At 27.9% G+C, this 20,569-nt stretch overlaps 1 protein-coding gene across 1 annotated transcript in view; it reads left to right on the top strand.

Annotated features, from left to right (window-relative positions):
• The first annotated feature begins 476 nt into the window (after positions 1–476).
• The window catches only part of LOC107445122 (alkylglycerol monooxygenase), a 41,090-nt gene continuing 20,997 nt past the window's right edge, over positions 477–20,569 (top strand). Inside the window, exons 1-6 of the mRNA XM_043040604.2 lie at positions 477–851; positions 4,045–4,172; positions 6,681–6,832; positions 9,605–9,708; positions 14,322–14,417; positions 19,908–19,974. Coding sequence (XP_042896538.1) covers positions 660–851; positions 4,045–4,172; positions 6,681–6,832; positions 9,605–9,708; positions 14,322–14,417; positions 19,908–19,974 — 739 coding nt within the window. The 5' untranslated portion in view covers positions 477–659. The remainder of the gene's footprint in view (positions 852–4,044; positions 4,173–6,680; positions 6,833–9,604; positions 9,709–14,321; positions 14,418–19,907; positions 19,975–20,569) is intronic.

Raw genomic sequence — 20,569 nt, 5'->3', positions numbered from 1 at the left:
ATGTTAATGCACTTCCATTTGGAATGCTTTTTTTTAAAAATTTGGTTTCATTATGATATATTAATTTATCCTTGGTCAATGTTTACTACGATTTCACTTTTTAAACATTGGTTTATCTTGAATTAGCAGAAAAAACTGTTTTAGACTAATAACATTGAACATGCATTATTTTATTTTTTAAATACATCATGTTTAGCGCACTTCTGCAGTACGTATTCATTATTGCTAGAAAATTTGATGTTTGAACAAAAACAAGGTTATAAAAACGGACTTATTCACCACTAACATATAGACATTTTCTCTTTGCAATTTCAAGGTTACACTCATTAAAAATAAGAAACAAAAGGTTTTTACGCGACTTGATGGTTCAAAAGGAAGAAAACAAAGATTAAAAAATACGCCTTGCTCCTTCAAATGCCGTTTAACCCGTAAAGAAACACTATTTACATTTTGAGTAAACATAAGTGTTTACCTAAGCTTTTAGAACTTTCGCAATAGGCTGTTCCGTTGTGAAAATGGAATTATGGGTTATTATGGTTGGCAATAAGACGGACTTGGCGATGTAAAATATTTGAAAATAAAAAGTCTTCACTTTCCCCGTTAGTTGTTTTATCAGTTAAATTTTACTTTGGGCTTAGCACAAGTAAATCGCTTTTGATATGGATATTTTGGGAGATTTGGCTAAGAAAATAGGTCTGATGTTGTATGTCGTTGATTCCAAAGAAATTTTGTCTGAAGCATCGAATTTTGTGAGAGATTTCATCAAGAAATTGGGCTATTTATGGTATTTTATGAATCCGAATGATCACGCCTTTGAAACTGTTGACAAAGTACCCGATTACTATAAAGAGGTAAAAGTTTCATAGTTTCTCAAATTTTATTTTATGATTGTAGTTATAAAGAATGGAGCTTTAGAATAATTTTTATTCTAATTACCCAATTTGTTAAAAATATATTTGCTTTTAAGATCTTAAGAAATTGAGAATATATATGACTTTGTTTAGGGCTATAATAGGCTAAGACTCGCATTAAAAGTTACTTTTTGGGTTCAAACTTTACAGTGTATGAATAGATTATTTGGAGTTTTCATATATTCTTGTAATGTAAAAAATTCTGGAACGTTAAAAAACAATTTGAAGTAAATTAAAAAAAGAGTTAAAAATTCAGTACTCAGCTTTCATCAATACAGTGGGATAATATTTTTGTAACATAATGGAGTATTGTTTTCACATTAAATGATAATTGATTATAAAAGGTTTGGAAGGAAACAAAATACAAATTCCACTGAGCAAAGTTATCATTGATTTTTGAGAAAACGATGATGAACTTCCTTTCTCAACCTTCTTGCTTTCAAAGCAACTTTTCAGTGATCATTGTGTTTGGGAAGAAAAAATTTAGATACATTTTATTTGATCTATATAGATGAGCTGCCTAAGCAATATTTTTATGCGTGTTAAGTTACAAATTTTATATTATAATTTTATATGCTTGACAGTTAAATGTTAGTGAAACTGAAACATGAGATAAGGTTCCAATCACGTATTGTGGCGTTTCTGTACGTAAACGTTAACGTCAATTTATTATCAATAATGAAACATGTGAATACAATGGCTTTATCCCTTATTTTTAAAATTATCATATAAACCTCCTTTTTTGTTGCTTTCAACCACAGATTTTAGAGGTTCGCGTTGGTTTTTAGCGATGGTTTAATTCTGAGACTACGTTATAGATGTTGAATTTACATGAAAATGACAAATGCCACTCAATATCGACAATTTTTTTAACGTTTTCAATCCTTTTTAAACGATTTTTGGTTATTGGTTTTATACTTACTATTGTACATATATACAGTAAGAGTTTTTCGCAATTATGTTTTAGGGATGGTTCGAAAAGAGCAACATACTCTAACAAGAATTTTTTTTCTTGTCATATTGCTTGAAAACGGTGAATTTGAAAATCTAGTCTTCTTAATTTTTGATATATTGTAATTTTTGATCTATTTCAATGATATTTTTGCATGCAGACAAAATGAAAATATGGAAAAGCACACTTCTCTTTAAAAAATTCATAATTTTAGATTTCAAAATCTCACGAATTTCGAATATTGCGTTCACATGAAAAAGATTATTTTTAGAAATATTTCTTTTATACATTAATCGAGTATTTATAAATAAATAAGTGAATTAATTCCATTAACTGTAAAACAAACTCAATTATCTTATAAATTCTGTGTAACAGTACTAATTATGTGTAACAGTTTATTTTTTCGCTAAAAAATAGAGATAGACACAAATATTTATACATATATTTTCAATTTAAAATGATCTTACACCAAAACTCAGGTACACACATTAATATATCAAGGAATAAAAATAACGAAAGTTTGTAAAAATTATAAGAATTAGAAAATATTGGATTAGACAGCATTTTATTCTTCTAAAAAAACGGAAAACATGATTTTTAAAATAAACTAATTCAAAAATTAAAAAAAAATGGTTCAACACAAAAAAGGTGAGAAATAAAATATTGGGTACACTTATAAGAATCGAGTTGACATAGTGTCAGTTAATTTTACTGATATTATGTTAATTTTAAACTAAATTTATCTTTAAATGTGTTGCAAGAATTTATTATGCAAATTTTAAAAAAAATCGGATGAAAAGTTGAGGATTTGCTTAAAGTTATTGTTGTCGGAAAAGCGACGACTTTTTATCTGCTTTTTTGTGATTCCTCAACTTATTATTATTTTTTAAATAGATGGTCTGTAATTAGTTCTTGCTCTTAGCCCGTGTATAGGCAGTTAGTGCTTGTATATTTACTTTAATCTTTAGTGAACTTTGAAAGATTAAAATTTGATTAAGAAGTCTTCCTATTAGTACTAAAGGGACAGAATTGTCAGTTAATTTTACTGTATTAGTACTAAAGTACTAAAGGGAAATCCAATTTAATACATGATTCCGTGAATCGTGTGCTGGTTTCAACTAAGTTATTTGCGATTCATGGGAGCAATTATGAGGGCTCTCAAGTTCTCCCAAGTGAGGACAAGACTGTCACATTGTAGATCTTCAAAGTATCTTTATAGCTTTCTTTATTCGGTACATAAGTTAAATTTTTTAGTAAACTATATGAAATAAATACACACAATATCCTTGAAGATGGTACATGATAGTTTTTATTTTTACTATATTGTGAAAAAATTGATAATTATATAATCTTTTCCAGAACCATCCTAGTGCAGTTTAAAGCGTTGCATTATTCTATAAGATAAAAAAAAAGAAAAAAAAATCATTTTTGAAAAAAAAAGAAGAACCCCCACTTTATTAGAGCAATTTTTAGTAACATGCAATATCCCTTATTGACCTAATGTGACATATACATCACGTGAATCACGATAATTCTTATGTGAAACAGAACTGTTTTCATATCAAACAAATGTTTTTTCACTCTTTTAAAAAATTAAGTAGTAGCTGCCGGAAGAAAATGTTCAGTTATTAAAAAATTAACCACTTTTTTAATCGAAGGTTTCTTTGGCATGCAAAAAATTCAAGTGCTAATGGGTAAGTATTTTTAAAGATTGAAAGATAGTTTATTAAAGCCAGTTACCATAAAAATTCACATATGATCAGTCTTGCCCACCATTCATTGCAGGAAAATAGTTCTTGATATAAATTAAATTATTTTAAATCAAAATACTCTACAAAACTCTAATTTAAATACTCTAAACAGATCTGCAATCCTTGCTTTAGAAAAAATCATACATACCGACTTTAAGAAGACTTGCTGAAATTTATAGTAGTTTAAAAAGTAGATTAAAATGATTTAATAAAACAAATTAGATTAATATTCAACGATAAACTTAGTTTGTATTGTCTAAATATTTGAGTTTTTAAGGTAAGCAAAGCTTTCTGTCTATAAAAAACAATTTTAAGTTTAAATTTTCTATCCTCCAATTTTGAATATTAGTAACATTCTGTTTGCTTAACAGTAGAAAATAGCAATTTATTTGATTCCATGCGACTATTAATATATTCTTATAAATTGCAGGTAACGCCAGCCTTTATCTTTGTCATAATTTTAGAACAAGTATTGCATTTTGTACGAGGAAAGAAATTAATGAGGTTGAATGATTCAGTCACAAATATATCTCAAGGAATTCTTATCGAAATTTTCAAGTAAGAATTTCGTTTCTATTTTTTCATTCCCTACACGCGATGTAGAAATAAAGATACTGTTAAAATTTTAATGAAAATAAATATTTAAATAGAATAAATTTAATAAAATATCGCTTGTTTAGGTTTAAGAATGAAGAGTTTGCTCTAATCTTTATCGAAACTGAACATATTATGCTGGAATATATGAATCAGACAATCTTGCTACGCATAGTCGCAAAAAAGCAAGTTAGGTCGAGGTGCACCATGTTGTCATTAAAACTGAGATCACATTTAGCTTCAGAAAAAAATAAATAAAAAATGGCATTTCTTCATCCTTCAATGCAAGAAAGCTAAACAGTTTTTCAAAATGAGATTTGTTTTAACTGATGAAGATTATTTTGAGATAACTTATTTTATATCTTCGATTATTAATAATAACTAAAATAAGCCGTTAAATAAAATATGACTAGTAATGTCACAAATCACAAATGTATTAACTCTCTAATAATGGACCGCTTTCCATTGTCCTGAGCATCGTTGTGAAAGTATTCATGTACGTGGATTTTGAATATTTCATCATTGGACAGAGGGGCTATCTAAAACTACCCAGTCCTAATGTCAACATTAATTATCGAAAAATAATAGTGCGAAATATAAGGCCAACCTCACATTCCTAATATTAAAATTTAAATAATCTGGTTTACAAATTAATCAGCAAAAAGACCGTTAAAACTTTATATGATCCTGGAAGCATTTTTATGGTTAAAAAAATAAAGCAGCTTAAAGTAAGATTAAAAATACAGGGTGGGTACAAAATACTTTTAAAAATACCGAATCACTTTATTGTACAGATATTAAATGAAAAAGATAAATACACATATATGAAGAACGCTATAAATTGAATCGACCACAATATTTATCTTTAATCGATAGTCAATGGCGTAAAGATAATCTCTTACGCCATTGTCGGATGGTGGGACGAATCGTTTTGTCCCATTTACGCTATAAAATAGTTCGGAGAGAGTCCAAACTTCTGTGCTGCTTAGCAGTAACTTTAGACTCTAGAATCTCCAAACACAATAGTCTAAAGGATTTGGATCTGGTGAAGAAGAGAGCCAATCTTCTTGCTTGATAAACTTCGGGCGATTGACATGGAGGCAAGCTTGTGTTGATTTGGCTCGGTGCGATGGTGCAGAATCTTACTGAAATGAGGTACAACCTGCCAACATGTGGCAATAAATATGTAGCCAATACTTCCTTTTTGTAATAATCAGCATTGATTTTTAGCCCTTTATCGATGAATTTCAGAGGAAAGTTTCCTTTATTTGACTTTGCAACCCAATCTATTATAGACTTGTTCTGAAAGCGTTGTACAGTTCGAACACTTTTAGGTACATCATCGGAGGAATATGCAACATTATTTTTAGTATTATGACATCGTTCTCACCAGAAAAGATTATTCTGTGAAAACTTTTACTATCGTGCCGGTTCAGCAATTTCTTATATCTTTGTAACCTTTTTAATTTTTGTTCTGTTGTCAAACTTTGAACTTTTCTTTTGCAATGAGGGTGAAAACCAAAGTCTTCATTTAATATGACTTGTATAGTTTCTCCCACTCGTGTTCTCTTCTGCAGCCACATTTTATGAGCAGAACGGACTGGATTTCTTCGTAACTTTACATGAATTCTTTTGAGGCTCTCTTTTGTACGAACTGAGTGTGGTCTACCAGTCCATCTTTACAGATATTAGAATCCAATAATCGGTTTATAGTTCTATATATAAATGTTCTGATAAACCCAAGAGACTTTAATTGCTTAAAGATTCTACCTGCAGAAAATTCTCAATCGATAAGCTGTTTAACCATCAACCTTATCGATTTTTTCTTTAAACTGATTCTAAATATTTTGCTTTAAACAAAAATCGTTCGCTCTTATATAAAGTGCCACCCACAGGAATAGTGAGAGGGCAACTGTTATATAAAACAATTAAAATTAATTCCTATTTTTTGGAGTATTTCTGTATTTAGAAGTCACCTTGTAGATTTTGATATTTGTTTTGAAGCAACTTTGAATTACAATAAGTTATGCACTCGTATTGAATAAAAAATTTAGACGTTACATTTACTCTTAATAAAAACAAGAATAGAAGTATTTATATTCGCTTTTTACGAAATAGGATTAAAAATAAATTGATTACTTGATTAAATTTGAACGAGTTTAGGAATGATTTAACAAAATAACTATAAATAGAGGAAGTAAAGGAAATGTGTAACAATATGCCTATAATAGGATGCATATAATATCATCCCAAATAGACTGCCCGGGAATTTGTAAAGCCCCTATATGCAAATGATAAGTAACAGTTTAATTTGAAAATTTTATTTTTAGAAAAAAATAAGAATTATCATTATATTGCTTCAAATTTCTCTCTCTCTTTTTTATGTATTAACAGATAACAGTTTATTCCTTAAGCATTTTTAAAAAAATACTTTCTTTTTGGGATGCAATTTATGCGTTGTTATTATCATAGGATACCTGTTCGCGGTGCAGAGCTGTTACTATATACTTGGATCTATAATAACTGGCGACTACATGCTCTTCCTTGGGATTCTCCTTGGACTTGGCTAACTTGCATGATTACGACTGACTTTCTCTTTTACTGGATGCATCGGGCCACTCATCGTAAGTGGCAGTGTTTTTTTTAAAAATTTTCATGCTTTGTTTTATCGAGTGTAGCTTTTTTCTCTTTTTTTTCTGAATGAACTTTAAATGCTTGTTTTATCGAATAAGATTTTTGATTTTTAATTCCTTTTTATAAGTTAATTTTTGTTGATTTAATTTGTAGCCTTTCTTTTTTAACTGGAAGAATCAGACCATTTATAATAAATAATAATTTTTTTTTAATGTCTGTTCTACTACTTGGTGTTATTTTACTATGTAATTTATGTGCTTGTTTTCATGGCAAGTGATAATTCCTTCAGAGCACTTTTTTATTAATAAATTAAAAATATAGAATGTTTTGAAATCAATAGAATATTTGTAACAGTTGGTTGATGAACGTAGGTTTATTAAATAAAGTAAATTCTGGGATATAATGATCAAACTTGAAATAGGGGGGAGTGATGTTGTAATTTGAAGGTTTTTAAACTTTTTATGTGAATGTTCTGAAATTTTTAATGATATGACAATGTTGACTAAATTTTAAAATAGTCCATACAAAAAAATATTTGTTTTTAAAATCATTTCTGATTGTTATTTATTAAAGGGTGTCATGGAGTAAGATTTTACTTTCCCGATTTCATTGCTAACTTATGGAGGATTGTATGAATAAATTAACTAATTATTAAGTAATTAATTAATATTTTGAAATATTTTGTGTTTTATTTCATTCAATATAATGTATTTTGTGCTACTTAGTTATCACATTTTAATGTTTAATGGCTTTAAGCATTTGCTAATTTTTTTAAAAACTATTATGATAGTAAAATTCGACGAAGGTTAAAAAACATTTTAAACATTAATTAAGTTTAAAGAGTACATTTGAGGAAATAAAAACGAACATAAATATTGCAAAATGTTAATTAGTAATTTAATAAAAAAGAAATTTGTGCCCATTAATTTTATATAATTGCATATCGGATCAATTAAAAGTAGCATCTGATATCAGGAGGTTCATCAAAAATGATCCGTTAAAAGTGGCTCATTAAACTTGAGCGTATTTTTTTTCAAAAAAAAAAAAAAAAAAAAAAAAAAAAAAAAGAAAAAAACACATTATTTTTGTTTTGCTTTGTTCTTCTTTTCATAGTGCACACTTTAAAGCGAGTTTTTTTTTCTTTTCTGGAATTGTTAACAATTTATTTATTTTTAAAATTTGATTTTGTAAACATTTGGAGTTCATCTTAAATTTTATTTTGCCAAATTTCTAAAAAAAAAAAAAAAAAAATCCCTAGCTAAAATGTGCTCTAATACAAGAGGAGTAAAATAAAAAAAATATTTTGAAAATTGATTCAGTAATTTCTTAAGAAAAGATGTACCATATTTGGCTTTTTAACATACATTGTAAAATATTCTGAATCGAATTACGATAAAAAATACCGGCATACAAGATGTCGATTCTTTTTACCATCAAATCCATTTTGACCAGAATATTACGGAACAAAAAACATGATATACTGCAATTTTTATAGTAATAACAGCTGTCAAATCACTGTAATTAAATGAATATTACGGTAAATATTATTGTAAATATTACTATATAATATTTTGAAGCGAAAGATTAGATTTTAGATTTAGATTTTACGGTTAAACAAATTTCATGGATGATGCACCCAAAGTGCTGATACTTTATACCGTGTTTTGATTCGGACTTTATTACAGTGTAGGCTGGAATAGAACATGAGCCTAAGGAAATGTTCTATCTCAGCCTATTAAGTCCGTTGAGACAAATGATTATTCATTTAAAATTAACAAAACGAAAGGAATAGTTATTTAACAACTAACAAAACGAACTGAAGATATCAAATAAAGATTTTATCGAAATTTTAGAGCATATACATAAATTTGAGGTTATGTTTAATAAGTGGTATATTTTTTAACACTTTTTTAGAGAATCTTAAATTAGATTTTCTTTCATAGCTACCTTTTTCTTCCCGTAAAGAACATATATGTTTTGAGAGACAGAAACTTGAAAACTATTTTTAGCCTCTTAAATGACTAGCTTTGAAATGTCATTTAATTTATTCTTTTAAAACTTTGAATAAACTCGCCAGAAAGTTACGTTAATTAACATCATCTTTATTATTAAAATTTCATTGTAGCGACAACTTTTTTTTTCAACGCTGTTCTAAGATAAGTAGAATCTTTTAATTATGGCAAGAGATGATTTTGTGTCAAGATAATATCCGTAACTTTATTACTCCGTAGTTTAATCAATATTTTGTCAGAGTTTGGCTTGTAAGTTAATGAGATTTTTATAAAAAAGGATGATTTTAAGTTCTTATTTTTTCAAAAATAATTACATAATAAAAGAACTTTCGCATATTTTTTTTTGAAATATCAAGTTTTTATTCAAATTAAGTTAGAAAGTCTAAGCATTATTTTGTAAATACAAACTGAATGCATTAGCTTAGTTATATCCTGATTATAAATAAAAACATAAGCGTAATGTAAGCGCAAATATAGCTTAAGAAAACATTTAAATTTGTTTACTTAAAACGTTTTAAAATAATGCATGTTAATTGAATATTCCTATGCAATTTTTTGTGAAGTAAATAAGTAAAAAATTTAAAATTTATGTGAAAATTTTTAAAATTTAATTTTATTGTTTTTATTTAGCTTTAGATTTTAATATATTTATTTTCATACCATTTTTCTTCTAATTTTACAATCTCAGCTTGTTTATTTATTTTGTTAAACCGATAAATATTTTAAATGTTATTTCGTTTTTTCTCTTAGAATGCAGTATTTTGTGGCAATTCCATGAGCCACATCATAGCTCGGAAGATTTTAATCTGACAACGCCTCTTCGCCTGAGTATTGTCACAAGCTGTACTATGTGGGTAAGTTCAGTAATTAGGTAGATTATTAAGATATGGTTTTTGGTATAAATTACTGTAGTCCAGAAATAAACCTTTTCCATTAGTTGCTTAAAGTTATACTAATATCAAGTTAATTAATGAGTCGCAAAATTTGCTTCAACTTTAGTGTAATGTCAAATTGAAAAATCTTGTCATGTAAATTGAATCTTTTTAAGATTCATAAATTGAATCTTTTTAACATCCATAGAGGGCCAAGGCCCACTGTGCCCATCTCAGTTTGTTTGACTTTTGGCTCTACAGTGCAGATGTTCCCATTAGGTAGTCAACCAAACACTGATCCCCCAGTGTTCAGTTCCTAAGCATGCTTGGTACCATTTATCAACCCACTGAAGAACCTTGCCCGGACCGAGGATTGAACCCAGGACCTGTGGAACGAGAGCACGAAGCGCTACCACTCAGCCATCGGGCATCGAATCATATTTATATTTAAGATAAATTGCAGCATTGTGTAATCAAATTTAAGAAGCACGGTAATATGGTTTAACTTAGTACCACATTAAATTTGCTGCAAATTTGTGTGATTTTAGTCCAAAAACTTATCAGAATATGGTTAATCTTGAATGGGAATAAGTTTCAATTAAACACCTTATTTTAGCAAATTTCTACGTTATTTTGCTTCAAGGCACCAATTTTATGATGCAACGTGAAACTATATTTATTCAACCGTGCGTTGTCGAAGACCAAGGGGAAAGTTGGTTTAGGTCCATTTTGCATAAAAATGACGGTTGAGCGCCATCTGTTGCATTTTCAGGTTTACTAAGTTCTGCAAATTAATAACATAGAAAATAGTTTCTCCCCGAGTGTTATTACACAGTGAAGATGGCTGTATTGTGGAAAAATCCTTCCTTTCAGAGAGCAAAAGCAGTTTTTTTCCGAATCAGTTTTTAAGGACATAAAACTTTTTGTCCTCGTGGCCTTCAGTTGTGTTAATTTTTAGGATATTGTTGCTAATATGCCTGTCGTTTTAAAGTATCTAGAATATGAACTATTCTGTGGCTTATTCTAAGGAAAACCAATGTCAGAATTTAAAAATATTTAAATTAAATGTTTGAATTTTTTAGAAAAATTTTAAATTTTGAGCAGTTTATGATATGACGAAAGCTTGACGATAGTAGTTTTCTGTTGATTCGTTAAATACTTTTTCAGGCTGTTTTGTTTATAAAAGTTATAATTCTCTTCAAGTAATTATATTTGTTCGTTAGGTTATGCCAATTATTATTTTTACAATATGTTAAGACTAAAAAAAGGACCTTTATTATGATCATCCTTATCTGATCGAAAATTTCAATAAACAGAAATTTAAACTTTTATGAATATACGAAAGCAAGAAAAATTTATGGGTACTATTATGCATTAATTAATCGAAATATGCAGTCTCAAAATTGTAGAGCCCTAATCTCTTTGACCCCTTTGGCCAACAAACTGGTCGTGATATTTACGTTTATATACTAACCATATTTCATAGTTTTATAATTATTTTTATATCGCAATTATGTTAAAAAATTCGAATGGAAAATGTAAATACCATTAACTTTTGAAACCTCAAAAGGGTAAACTTAGATGATACAGTTGAAGCATTTGATGATCGAAACATAAAATCAAATATTTATTCTTTCTTAAATTAGTTTTCATAAAAACCTAAATATTAAATTGGGAAAGATTTATGTTTGGTTAAATACAAAATAAGAATATTAATTACGTTTCTATTTTTTTTTATAGCATATTTTAAAAAGGAAAGTTTCTTTATTTTATTAATTGTGCATAATTGAACGTTATTAAAATGGTTGGAAAAAAATCACATTTTCAACTCTTATTATTTAAACAAGCTCTAATAATTTGTTAAAAATGCCGTTGTTTTAAAACACGCAATAAATGAACTTCACGCTATTGTTCGTGCAAAGAGTTTACACTTGCTTATTAAATACGATACATATTTACATAATCCTTTGTGATTGAACATCATCACTATTTACTTCCTTTTGGATAAACATGCGATTTTCTTTTATATTTAACTCTTTGTTGTGAAAGAAATACATTTAAAAATCAGTTTTGTTTGAATGAGTATCGAGATTATTTACTTGGTTAATATTAAATGAATCAAGTGTTACGTAATACCATCAAGTATACAGTTACATATTTGTTTATTTTTTTATTCTTTGGGAATCACTGTGCTGTCAAAACTTCTCTTGAATGTTACTTGCGAATTATTTACTTGGTGAATGCAGAATATATCAGTCAATCCCAAAAGTAAAGTTGCCTATTTTTTGGAGGGAAAAAAACTTTATTTTTTTGAATATTGTCATCATTTTAAAGGCTAAAGTTCTGTTTATTTTCCGATGAAATTCGCAGAAACTGTTGATGTATATTTGCAGATTCTGTGACAACTTCTGTAACTGACAAATAGAGAAGTTGCTGGAGAAGAAGAATGTTGAACAAGGGCGTAAAATTTTCACACATTGCTCATCGGACCACTGCTTTCTGCAACAGTTTCAATAGAACATCGTTACATACATCTCTTATTGTTTTAACTTGGCACCTAGGGAAGTTCTTTAATTTAAAAAAAGCGTTAAACCACCATAAAATGTTACTTCTTTTTGATGAGATGAAATATGAGATTGGGATAGAGAGGAGAGTTGATATGACATTGGCATAAAAAACTGCTACTAGCCAGCAAAAACGCATCGATAAGTCTGAAGATTATGTAAGGAATTAGACAAACTTTAAACTTTTAAATGAAGTAAATATTATAAAAAATAAACGGATCGTGGTATTTTTTTTTTGAAAAATAGGAGACTTTACTTTTGGGATTACCCTGGTATTTCATTGTACTATTAGGCTCAGGGAACTTATTTTTGATTCCATTGGTATTACAACACGCTTCTAACTTACTTTGATAACTTTAAATTAACAAAAAAAAAATATCTAAAGTCAATGCGAAGCAGTACTTAACTCACTTTGATCACTTGTAATTTAAAAACTCACTTGATACTAACTCACTTATATCACTTGTAATTTTAAAAAAAAATTATAACGCGTAGCACAATAGTTATGATGACCACGAGTTTCTTGCCATTCACATCATTCAAAAGTTGACATATTCTCTAACGTCATACGCACAGTTAGAGAATTTTTGAACGTCTTTCTATTCTTTTCGCAACTTCCATTTTTTTCTTTACCGGCATCAGTGTTAATCTACTTAAGCTCAAGGACGTATAGTGAACATCGCGAACGAAAACCTTTTTTAAAAGCGAGCTTCTTTTGGGGATCTTTGGAAAACGTTTAAGATAGAAAAAGCAGAATTTCTTTATTAAAGCAATTTTTACTTCTTTTTACCCGATCCATTATGTCTTTTGTTTTTTTTTAATTTTTATTTTATAACCGTCGTTGAACAGCCGAACCGATTTTTTGGGTTTACGACTACTAATGCTCAACACCGTAGCCTTGTAATTTCGAACCCAATCCAGAAGACAAGAAAACACCTGGATCAAGTATTGGGAGAAATCTTGCCTTCGTGGAGGACTTTTGGATGAAACTAACCCACATTTGATTTGCGTTTCGTGGAGAGGAAGACCACGAGAACCTCCCCCGGTGAGCCTGACGACAAAAGAACTCTAACCCATGATCCGTCTAACACTGAAGATATTTCGCGTCAGCACAGTGGTCGGTGGAAGCCGGATGCAGATTCGTTTCAAGCAGCCAGGGGATTCGAACCCAGTTCACCTCATTGGAAGGCGAACGCTCTATCCTCTGAGCCATCGAGTCTCTATGTCTTTCGTTAAAATTGATCAAAAGTGACCAGGGACCAATTAGTTAGCTGTAATCGAAACAGAACATAAACTTTTCATCACTTGACTGCTGAGGTCTAATAAAATTAACGGAGCATTTTGTTTTTAAAGACTCAAGCTTGTTTATGGAACTCACAAAGGAAATAATAGAGAGCATAAAACGTAGTAAATATCCGCAGCACGAGGTGGGATTCGAATTCATACCATCCGGCTTGGTGTTCAACATCTTGAGTTATCTAATTCAGATTTTTTAAGAAAGTATAATAAAATTACTCTTTTTTAAAATTCTACGGAACTTGCAATTTGTTATAAATATTATTACAATAATATTTTTCCTGGTATATTATAGGATTTATTAAAAAATTAAAATTCAAAGCAAAAAATGATTTCGTAAATGCACCATTTATAATATCGTGGTTTCAACTAATGGTGACTCCTCAAAATGGATATTAATAAAGCAAAAAATATAATTACCTTTTCTCAGCAACAATTTCTTTTTTAAAAAACAATAGTTATGTGAAAAGTGTAAAAGGTAATTTAAACGTATTTCTTATTGAAAACTTAAAAATAAAATGTTAAGTTTTTTTTATCAGTGTGAAAAATATTAAAGTGATACGCTTTATTCCAATATAATGTTCGTAACTATATTTTATCTAAATTAATTTACTTTAAATACATTTATCCTGTAAAAATGTAGCATCTATTGTATACATACTGAAGCTTTTATTTAATCATATTGTACTTATTAAGAATGAAATATTAATTAGTATCTTATTTCCTTTTATAAAGCTTACGTACATACCCATGGCCTTTTTCATCCCACCATCTGTGTTTCTAGTGCACTATCAACTCAATGTCATTTTTCAATACTGGCTCCATAGTGAAGTAAGTTATGCATGAAATAATTTTATATGAATATTTTGAATTCTTAAATTTAGTTTTTTGTTAGAATTCGCTTAACAAATAAAATTATTTGTAATACAAAACAAATAATATTGTTTTAACCCTTTTTAAGGCCATTGTAAGTATGCTTACCACCAATTTCATCAATTTTTAAGCTGAATGAATTTCTTTTATTTTTCTTAAAATGATTAGTTTTCTTACCAACAAATAGATGGAAGCACAATATATATTTTTATATCAGTGTAATTTAAGAACACTTAGAATGTTTCGCAAACGTTTCTTTCTTTTGACGTTTCAGAATAGTTAAGTGAAAGGTTTCAGTAATGTTTTACGTTTCTATTATATATTATGTTGAGTGGGTGTGATCAATGATATGTGGATTCTGGACTTAGAAGGCAATACCTTTCTTGTTTTAAAAATTTTGTACATAGAGATCAGTTAGGAAAACTAAGTAAGTCCCTATTTTTTTGCGATAATCTCAATGCAGTTTCTAAAATTATTTGAATTATTCCATTTTGTAAGACATTTAAATAATGAGACTAGAAGACGCATGGATAATTATATAAATTTTTTAATTTTTAAAAATCAAATTTCTAATGACTCCAAATGTAATATTTCCGATTTCAAATCTGAAACGAAGTAGTTTTAGTTTATATTTAATTAAAACTTAAAAAAGGATGTGAATTGAAAATGAGAATGAAATTAATTGAAAATTGAAACATAAAAAATTGATTTCTTATCATTTTAACAAACATATCAGTAAATAAGAAGTAGGGTTAGTTTTTTATTTGGTATATTAAGTTTCATGGCTAACTATAATAATTAAAGTACAAGAAATATAAGAAATTTACATCGTGAATATGTCGTTAAATAGCATCTAAAAATTTCTATAACTATTTCTATAATATTTACTTACAAATTTAACTTTTACTACCAACATCAATATTGTTTATTTATAGCGAAAAATATAACCGTATAAAAATATCTTGCTACTAATAACATTTAAAAAAGATATTTCAATCGAAATGTTTTGCTAAATATGAAATATTTGCTTTCCATATCTATTTAAAATTAAACTTTTAAATTCATCTTCTTATTTTTTGGTGCAAAATAAGAAATTTTATAAAGAACTGTTGGAAATATGTGCAAAATACTAACTTTAAAAATTGTGGTAAATGTATTCAATAGACTTTTAAGAGATTTCAGAACTTTTTAAGACTTTCAAGCAGTTATTTTACTTATTACATAGATTCGGCCTTTTTTCATTTGTTTAATGCTATTCATTTTTTGAAAGCACAATAAGACATGTAATCTTTTTCTCCAAACTGTAAATATTTCTATAATTTCCATTACGCAATTTTCCATTGTGTTTGCCAGAATACTTACATATTATGTAAAATTACATAAAATGTTTCCTTAAACAATCGGCTAATGCATTTAAAATGGTTTTCTAAGCGCTATTAATTTCAGCGGATTTTTTTTTATCTAAATTTTATTATTGGCTGCTATTTCCGTGTCTGAAGAGGAATGATCCTTTATTTTAGTTTCTAATAAACGTATTTATTTTTAGTTTTACGAGGAAACCTCGTGGTGCATATCTTATGTTTAAGCTACTTTTATTCATACTTCAACTGAAATTATTTATGTAAAACTACAAGGAATGAAATTATGGTAAATTTAGCGTACTTTAATGACATTTCTTGTTAATGAAACAAAAATATACAGTATTCAAACCTTTCATTTGGTAATTTTTTTGTTCATATGGTAATGATTTACTGGAAATTATGTTTTTCAAAATCATTGTTCTTATTATCACACATTTAGTAAATTTCCCCGTAAATACGGTTTCAATGCCATGCTCTAAGGTATCATGATAAAGTTACTAAATTTTATCACAGATTATAAAATTATATTTTATTGTTAATTTTATCAAAGTCAAAACCAAAGCGCTTCGAGAAAAACTACCGAGATTTTTGGTGTTAGAGACGGAAATATGGTGCTTTAAAAACTTCGTGAGAACAACGCGAGTTCGAAACGCTTTGTGTCGCAAAACTGACCCATTGTTTGAAAAAAGAAATTCTGAAATGCGCACAACCACAAAAAAGGAAAAAAGTTTTAGAAATTCGAATCAATTTTTAAATTTTTTTTTTAAACATTTTTTTACTTTTTATTAGAGTAATTTGTCAATGTTCCCATGCTTTGAGGTAAGATCCCACTCGGACTTATTTAAAATTTAAAGAAATAAATATCATGCAAAATATGCTGTATTTTAATATATTTCAAATAATTTAGAACTTAAATAGACATTAAAATGAAGAAAACAATGTTAAAATAATAATTTCACTTAATTACAACGAATTTAATAAGTTAAAAATAACTGATACAATTTTTTCCCGTGTTACTTGAAGTTTTTATTGATATATTTTACGAACAACATTTTAATTGAGAAATGCTTTTGTACCAAAAAAAAGATAACAAAAATACTTAAATTTTGTATTCTTTTCAAACTTTAAGGGCTATGCTAGAAAGGGAAAAAAAATCTTTTGGATTTCGAAAAGTTTGATATCATAATTTTTTTTCTTTATTTGTATAACTTTTCCGTACACTAGCTGAATGTGAATAACATCAGTGTTTTTGGCCTAGCTTATCTCTTACATCTGGGACTGGAAGTATTTAACACAGAAATGAAGATTTTATTTTTATAAAATAATATATTAAATATTAAAATTTCAATATTAAAATTCATTTATTATTTGCATATTACAATGTCTCCAAATAATTAATATATGCGCATCGCTATTTTCACATTCAGATAATAAAATTTATTTATGATTTGGATACTACAATGTACCCAAATAATTAATATATGAGCATTGCTATTCACGTCCAAATAATAAATTTCATTTATGATTTGGATATTGCGTAGCACAATAGTTATGATGGNGCTTTTTGGTGTTAAAGATGGAAATATGGTGCTTTAAAAACTTCGTGAGAACAACGCGAGTTCGAAACGCTTTGTGTCGCAAAACTGACCCATGGTTTGAAAAAAGAAATTCTGAAATGCGCATAACAGCAAAAAAGGAAAAAAGTTTTAGAAATTCAAACCAAATTTTTAAAAAATTATTTTTTTAAAATTTTTTAATTTTTTATTTCTTATTAGAATAATTTGTCAATGTTCCCATGCTTTGAGGCAAGACCCCACTCGGACTTCTTTAAAGTTTAAGAAAAAAATAACTATCATGCAAAATATGTTCTCCCCAAAGCAGTATTTTAATATATTTCGAATAGTTTAGAACTTAAATAGATATTAAAATGAAGAAAACAATGTTAAAATAGCAATTTCACTTAATTACAACGAATTTAATAAGTTAAAAAGTGGTAGATACAATTTATTTCCGTGTTACTTGAAGTCTTTATTGATATACTTTGCGAACAACGTTTTGATTGAGAAATGTTTTGTACTAAAAAATGATAACGAAAATACTTAAATTTTGCATTCTTTTAAAACTTTAAAAGCTGTGCTAGAAAGGGGAAAAAATCTTTTTGATTTCTAAAAGTTTGATATCATTATTTTTTTCTTTATTTGTATAACTTTTCCGTACACTAACTGAAGGCGAATAACATAAGTGTTTTTGGCCTAGCTTATCTTTACATCTAGGGCTGGAAACCAATATTTTATTTTTTTTTAAAAAATAAATAAACAAATAAAAAAAGTTGATTTTTAAAGTTAAAGTGAAACGGTGCCTAATGTTTCGAATTAATTAATGGCAACTATCACTTCATAATTCTAATTTATTTTAAAGAGAGAAAATACAGTATTGCAGTTGGTTCCTTTTATTAAAAAAGTAGTAATGAAATGCAAGAACGTAATTTTTCTGAATATTTTTTTTAAAATTTCAATTCTGATAATTTCAGTTTCGAACTTACAATCTCACGAATTTAATACTGCAAATTTAAACATCAATACATGGAAAGGAAGTTTGTTAGGATTTGAAATATGCTGTCTCAAAAGTTTTTCCCAAGAAAGCGATCATATACACACGTTCCAAAATGTCAATTTTTTACTCATAATATAAGGACTCTTTAGATTTTGAGTTCGTTTTTTCCTCATCAAATAGTTTTGCTGAAAAAGATTGGATAAAATACTTCAAAAATATACTTCAGACACTTTCAAATGCATTTTATTTAAGTAAAACATTTATTACAACTGATTGGCAATTTTTTTTAAAGTTTGAAACCCGTAGCGCATTTAGTAATTGTTGTTAAAATGTCATTCTCGTTCAAATAATGAAATTAATTTAAGATTTGGATATTATAATGTACCCAAATAATTAATATATGCGCATTGCTATTCACATCCATATAGTAAATTTCATTTATGGTTTGGATATTATAATGTCTCCAAATAATTAATACATGTGCATTGCTATTCACGTCCAAATAACAAGATTAATTTATTACTTGGATATTATAATGTCTCCAAATACTTAATACATGTGCATTGCTATTCACGCCCAAATAACAAGATTAAGTTATTACTTGGATATTACAATGTATCCAAATAATTAACGTATGCGCATCGCTATTCACGTCCAAATAATAAAATTAATTTATTACTTGGATATTATAATGTACCCAAATAATTAACATATGCGCATTGCTATTCACGTCCAAATACAAAATACATTTATGATTTGGATATTACAATGTATCCTAATCATTAATACATGCGCATCGCTATTCACGTCCAACAAATAATTAACATATGAACATTGCTATTCACGTCCGAATAACAAAATTAATTTATTACTTGGATATTATAATGTACCCAAATAAGTAACATATGCGCATTGCTATTCACGTCCAAATTCAAAATGCATTTATGATTTGGATATTACAATGTATCCTAATCATTAATACTTGCGCATCGCTATTCACGTTCAACAAATAATTAATATATGAACATTGCTATTCACGTCCGAATAACAAAATTAATTTATTACTTGGATATTACAATGTATCCAAATAATTAACATATGCGCATTGCTATTCACGTCCAAATAACAAAATTAATTTATTACTTGGATATTACAATGTATCCAAATAATTAAAATAAGCGCATTGCTATTCACGTCCAAATAACAAAATACACTTATGATTTGGATATAACAATGTATCCTAATCATCAATACATGCGCATCGCTATTCACGTCCAACAAATAATTAAAATATGAGCATTGCTATTCACGTCCAAATAACAAAATTAATTTATGATTTGGATATTACAATGTATCCAAATAATCAATACATGCGCATCGCTTCTCACGTCCAAATAATAAAATTAATTTATTACTTGGATATTATAATGTATCCAAATACTTAATAAATATTTTTTTTGTTAGAATAAAAATTTGCTATTTAAGAATATATATTTCTTTTACCTTAATTGGATTTTTTGAAATTATTTTACAGTATATTCCTCGTCTGGGTGTTTTAGAGTACGTTTTTGTAACTCCAAGCCATCACAGAGTTCATCATGGTATGCTTTATATTTACAAATAATGTATGATTTTTCTTGTTTTTCTTTGGCATATGTTTAATTTATTATTTCTCTTCAAATACGACTGATGAAAATAGCTAATAGATGAGAATAAAAAAGTGGAATAAAAAATGGATTGAAATAAAATTTATAGTTAACCATAAAAACTAATTGTACTACACAGGCCTCGAAAAAACTCAGAAATTTTTCCCGTCCCCGAGGACGGCTTGCCCAACAATGTACCCGTCCTCCTTTGAAACTAACCCGTAGCTTCTAAATAAATAAAAATATAATTTTCTCTTGTTTATGAAAAACATTTATATAAATTGCAGAATGAATTAGTAGTTTCTAGGATTACAAATACTAGGATTGCATTATACAATAATAAAAGAAATACTAGGTTACTAATAATAACCTAGTATTTCTTTTATGAAATAATTTAAATGACAAAGGTCAATTTATCTGTGGGTACTGCGTTTTTTAAATGAATCAAATACGACGTTTGCCAGTTCCACAATCAAGGCAATGATTTACAGAGGTTTCTGCACAGAAATCTGAAAGGGGTTTTCCATTTAGGTAGATGTTCATAATTGCG

Source organism: Parasteatoda tepidariorum, chromosome 3 (assembly GCF_043381705.1).
Source record: "Parasteatoda tepidariorum isolate YZ-2023 chromosome 3, CAS_Ptep_4.0, whole genome shotgun sequence".
In the NCBI taxonomy this organism is placed as follows: domain Eukaryota; kingdom Metazoa; phylum Arthropoda; class Arachnida; order Araneae; family Theridiidae; genus Parasteatoda; species Parasteatoda tepidariorum.
This window is presented reverse-complemented; position numbering and strand designations above follow the sequence as displayed.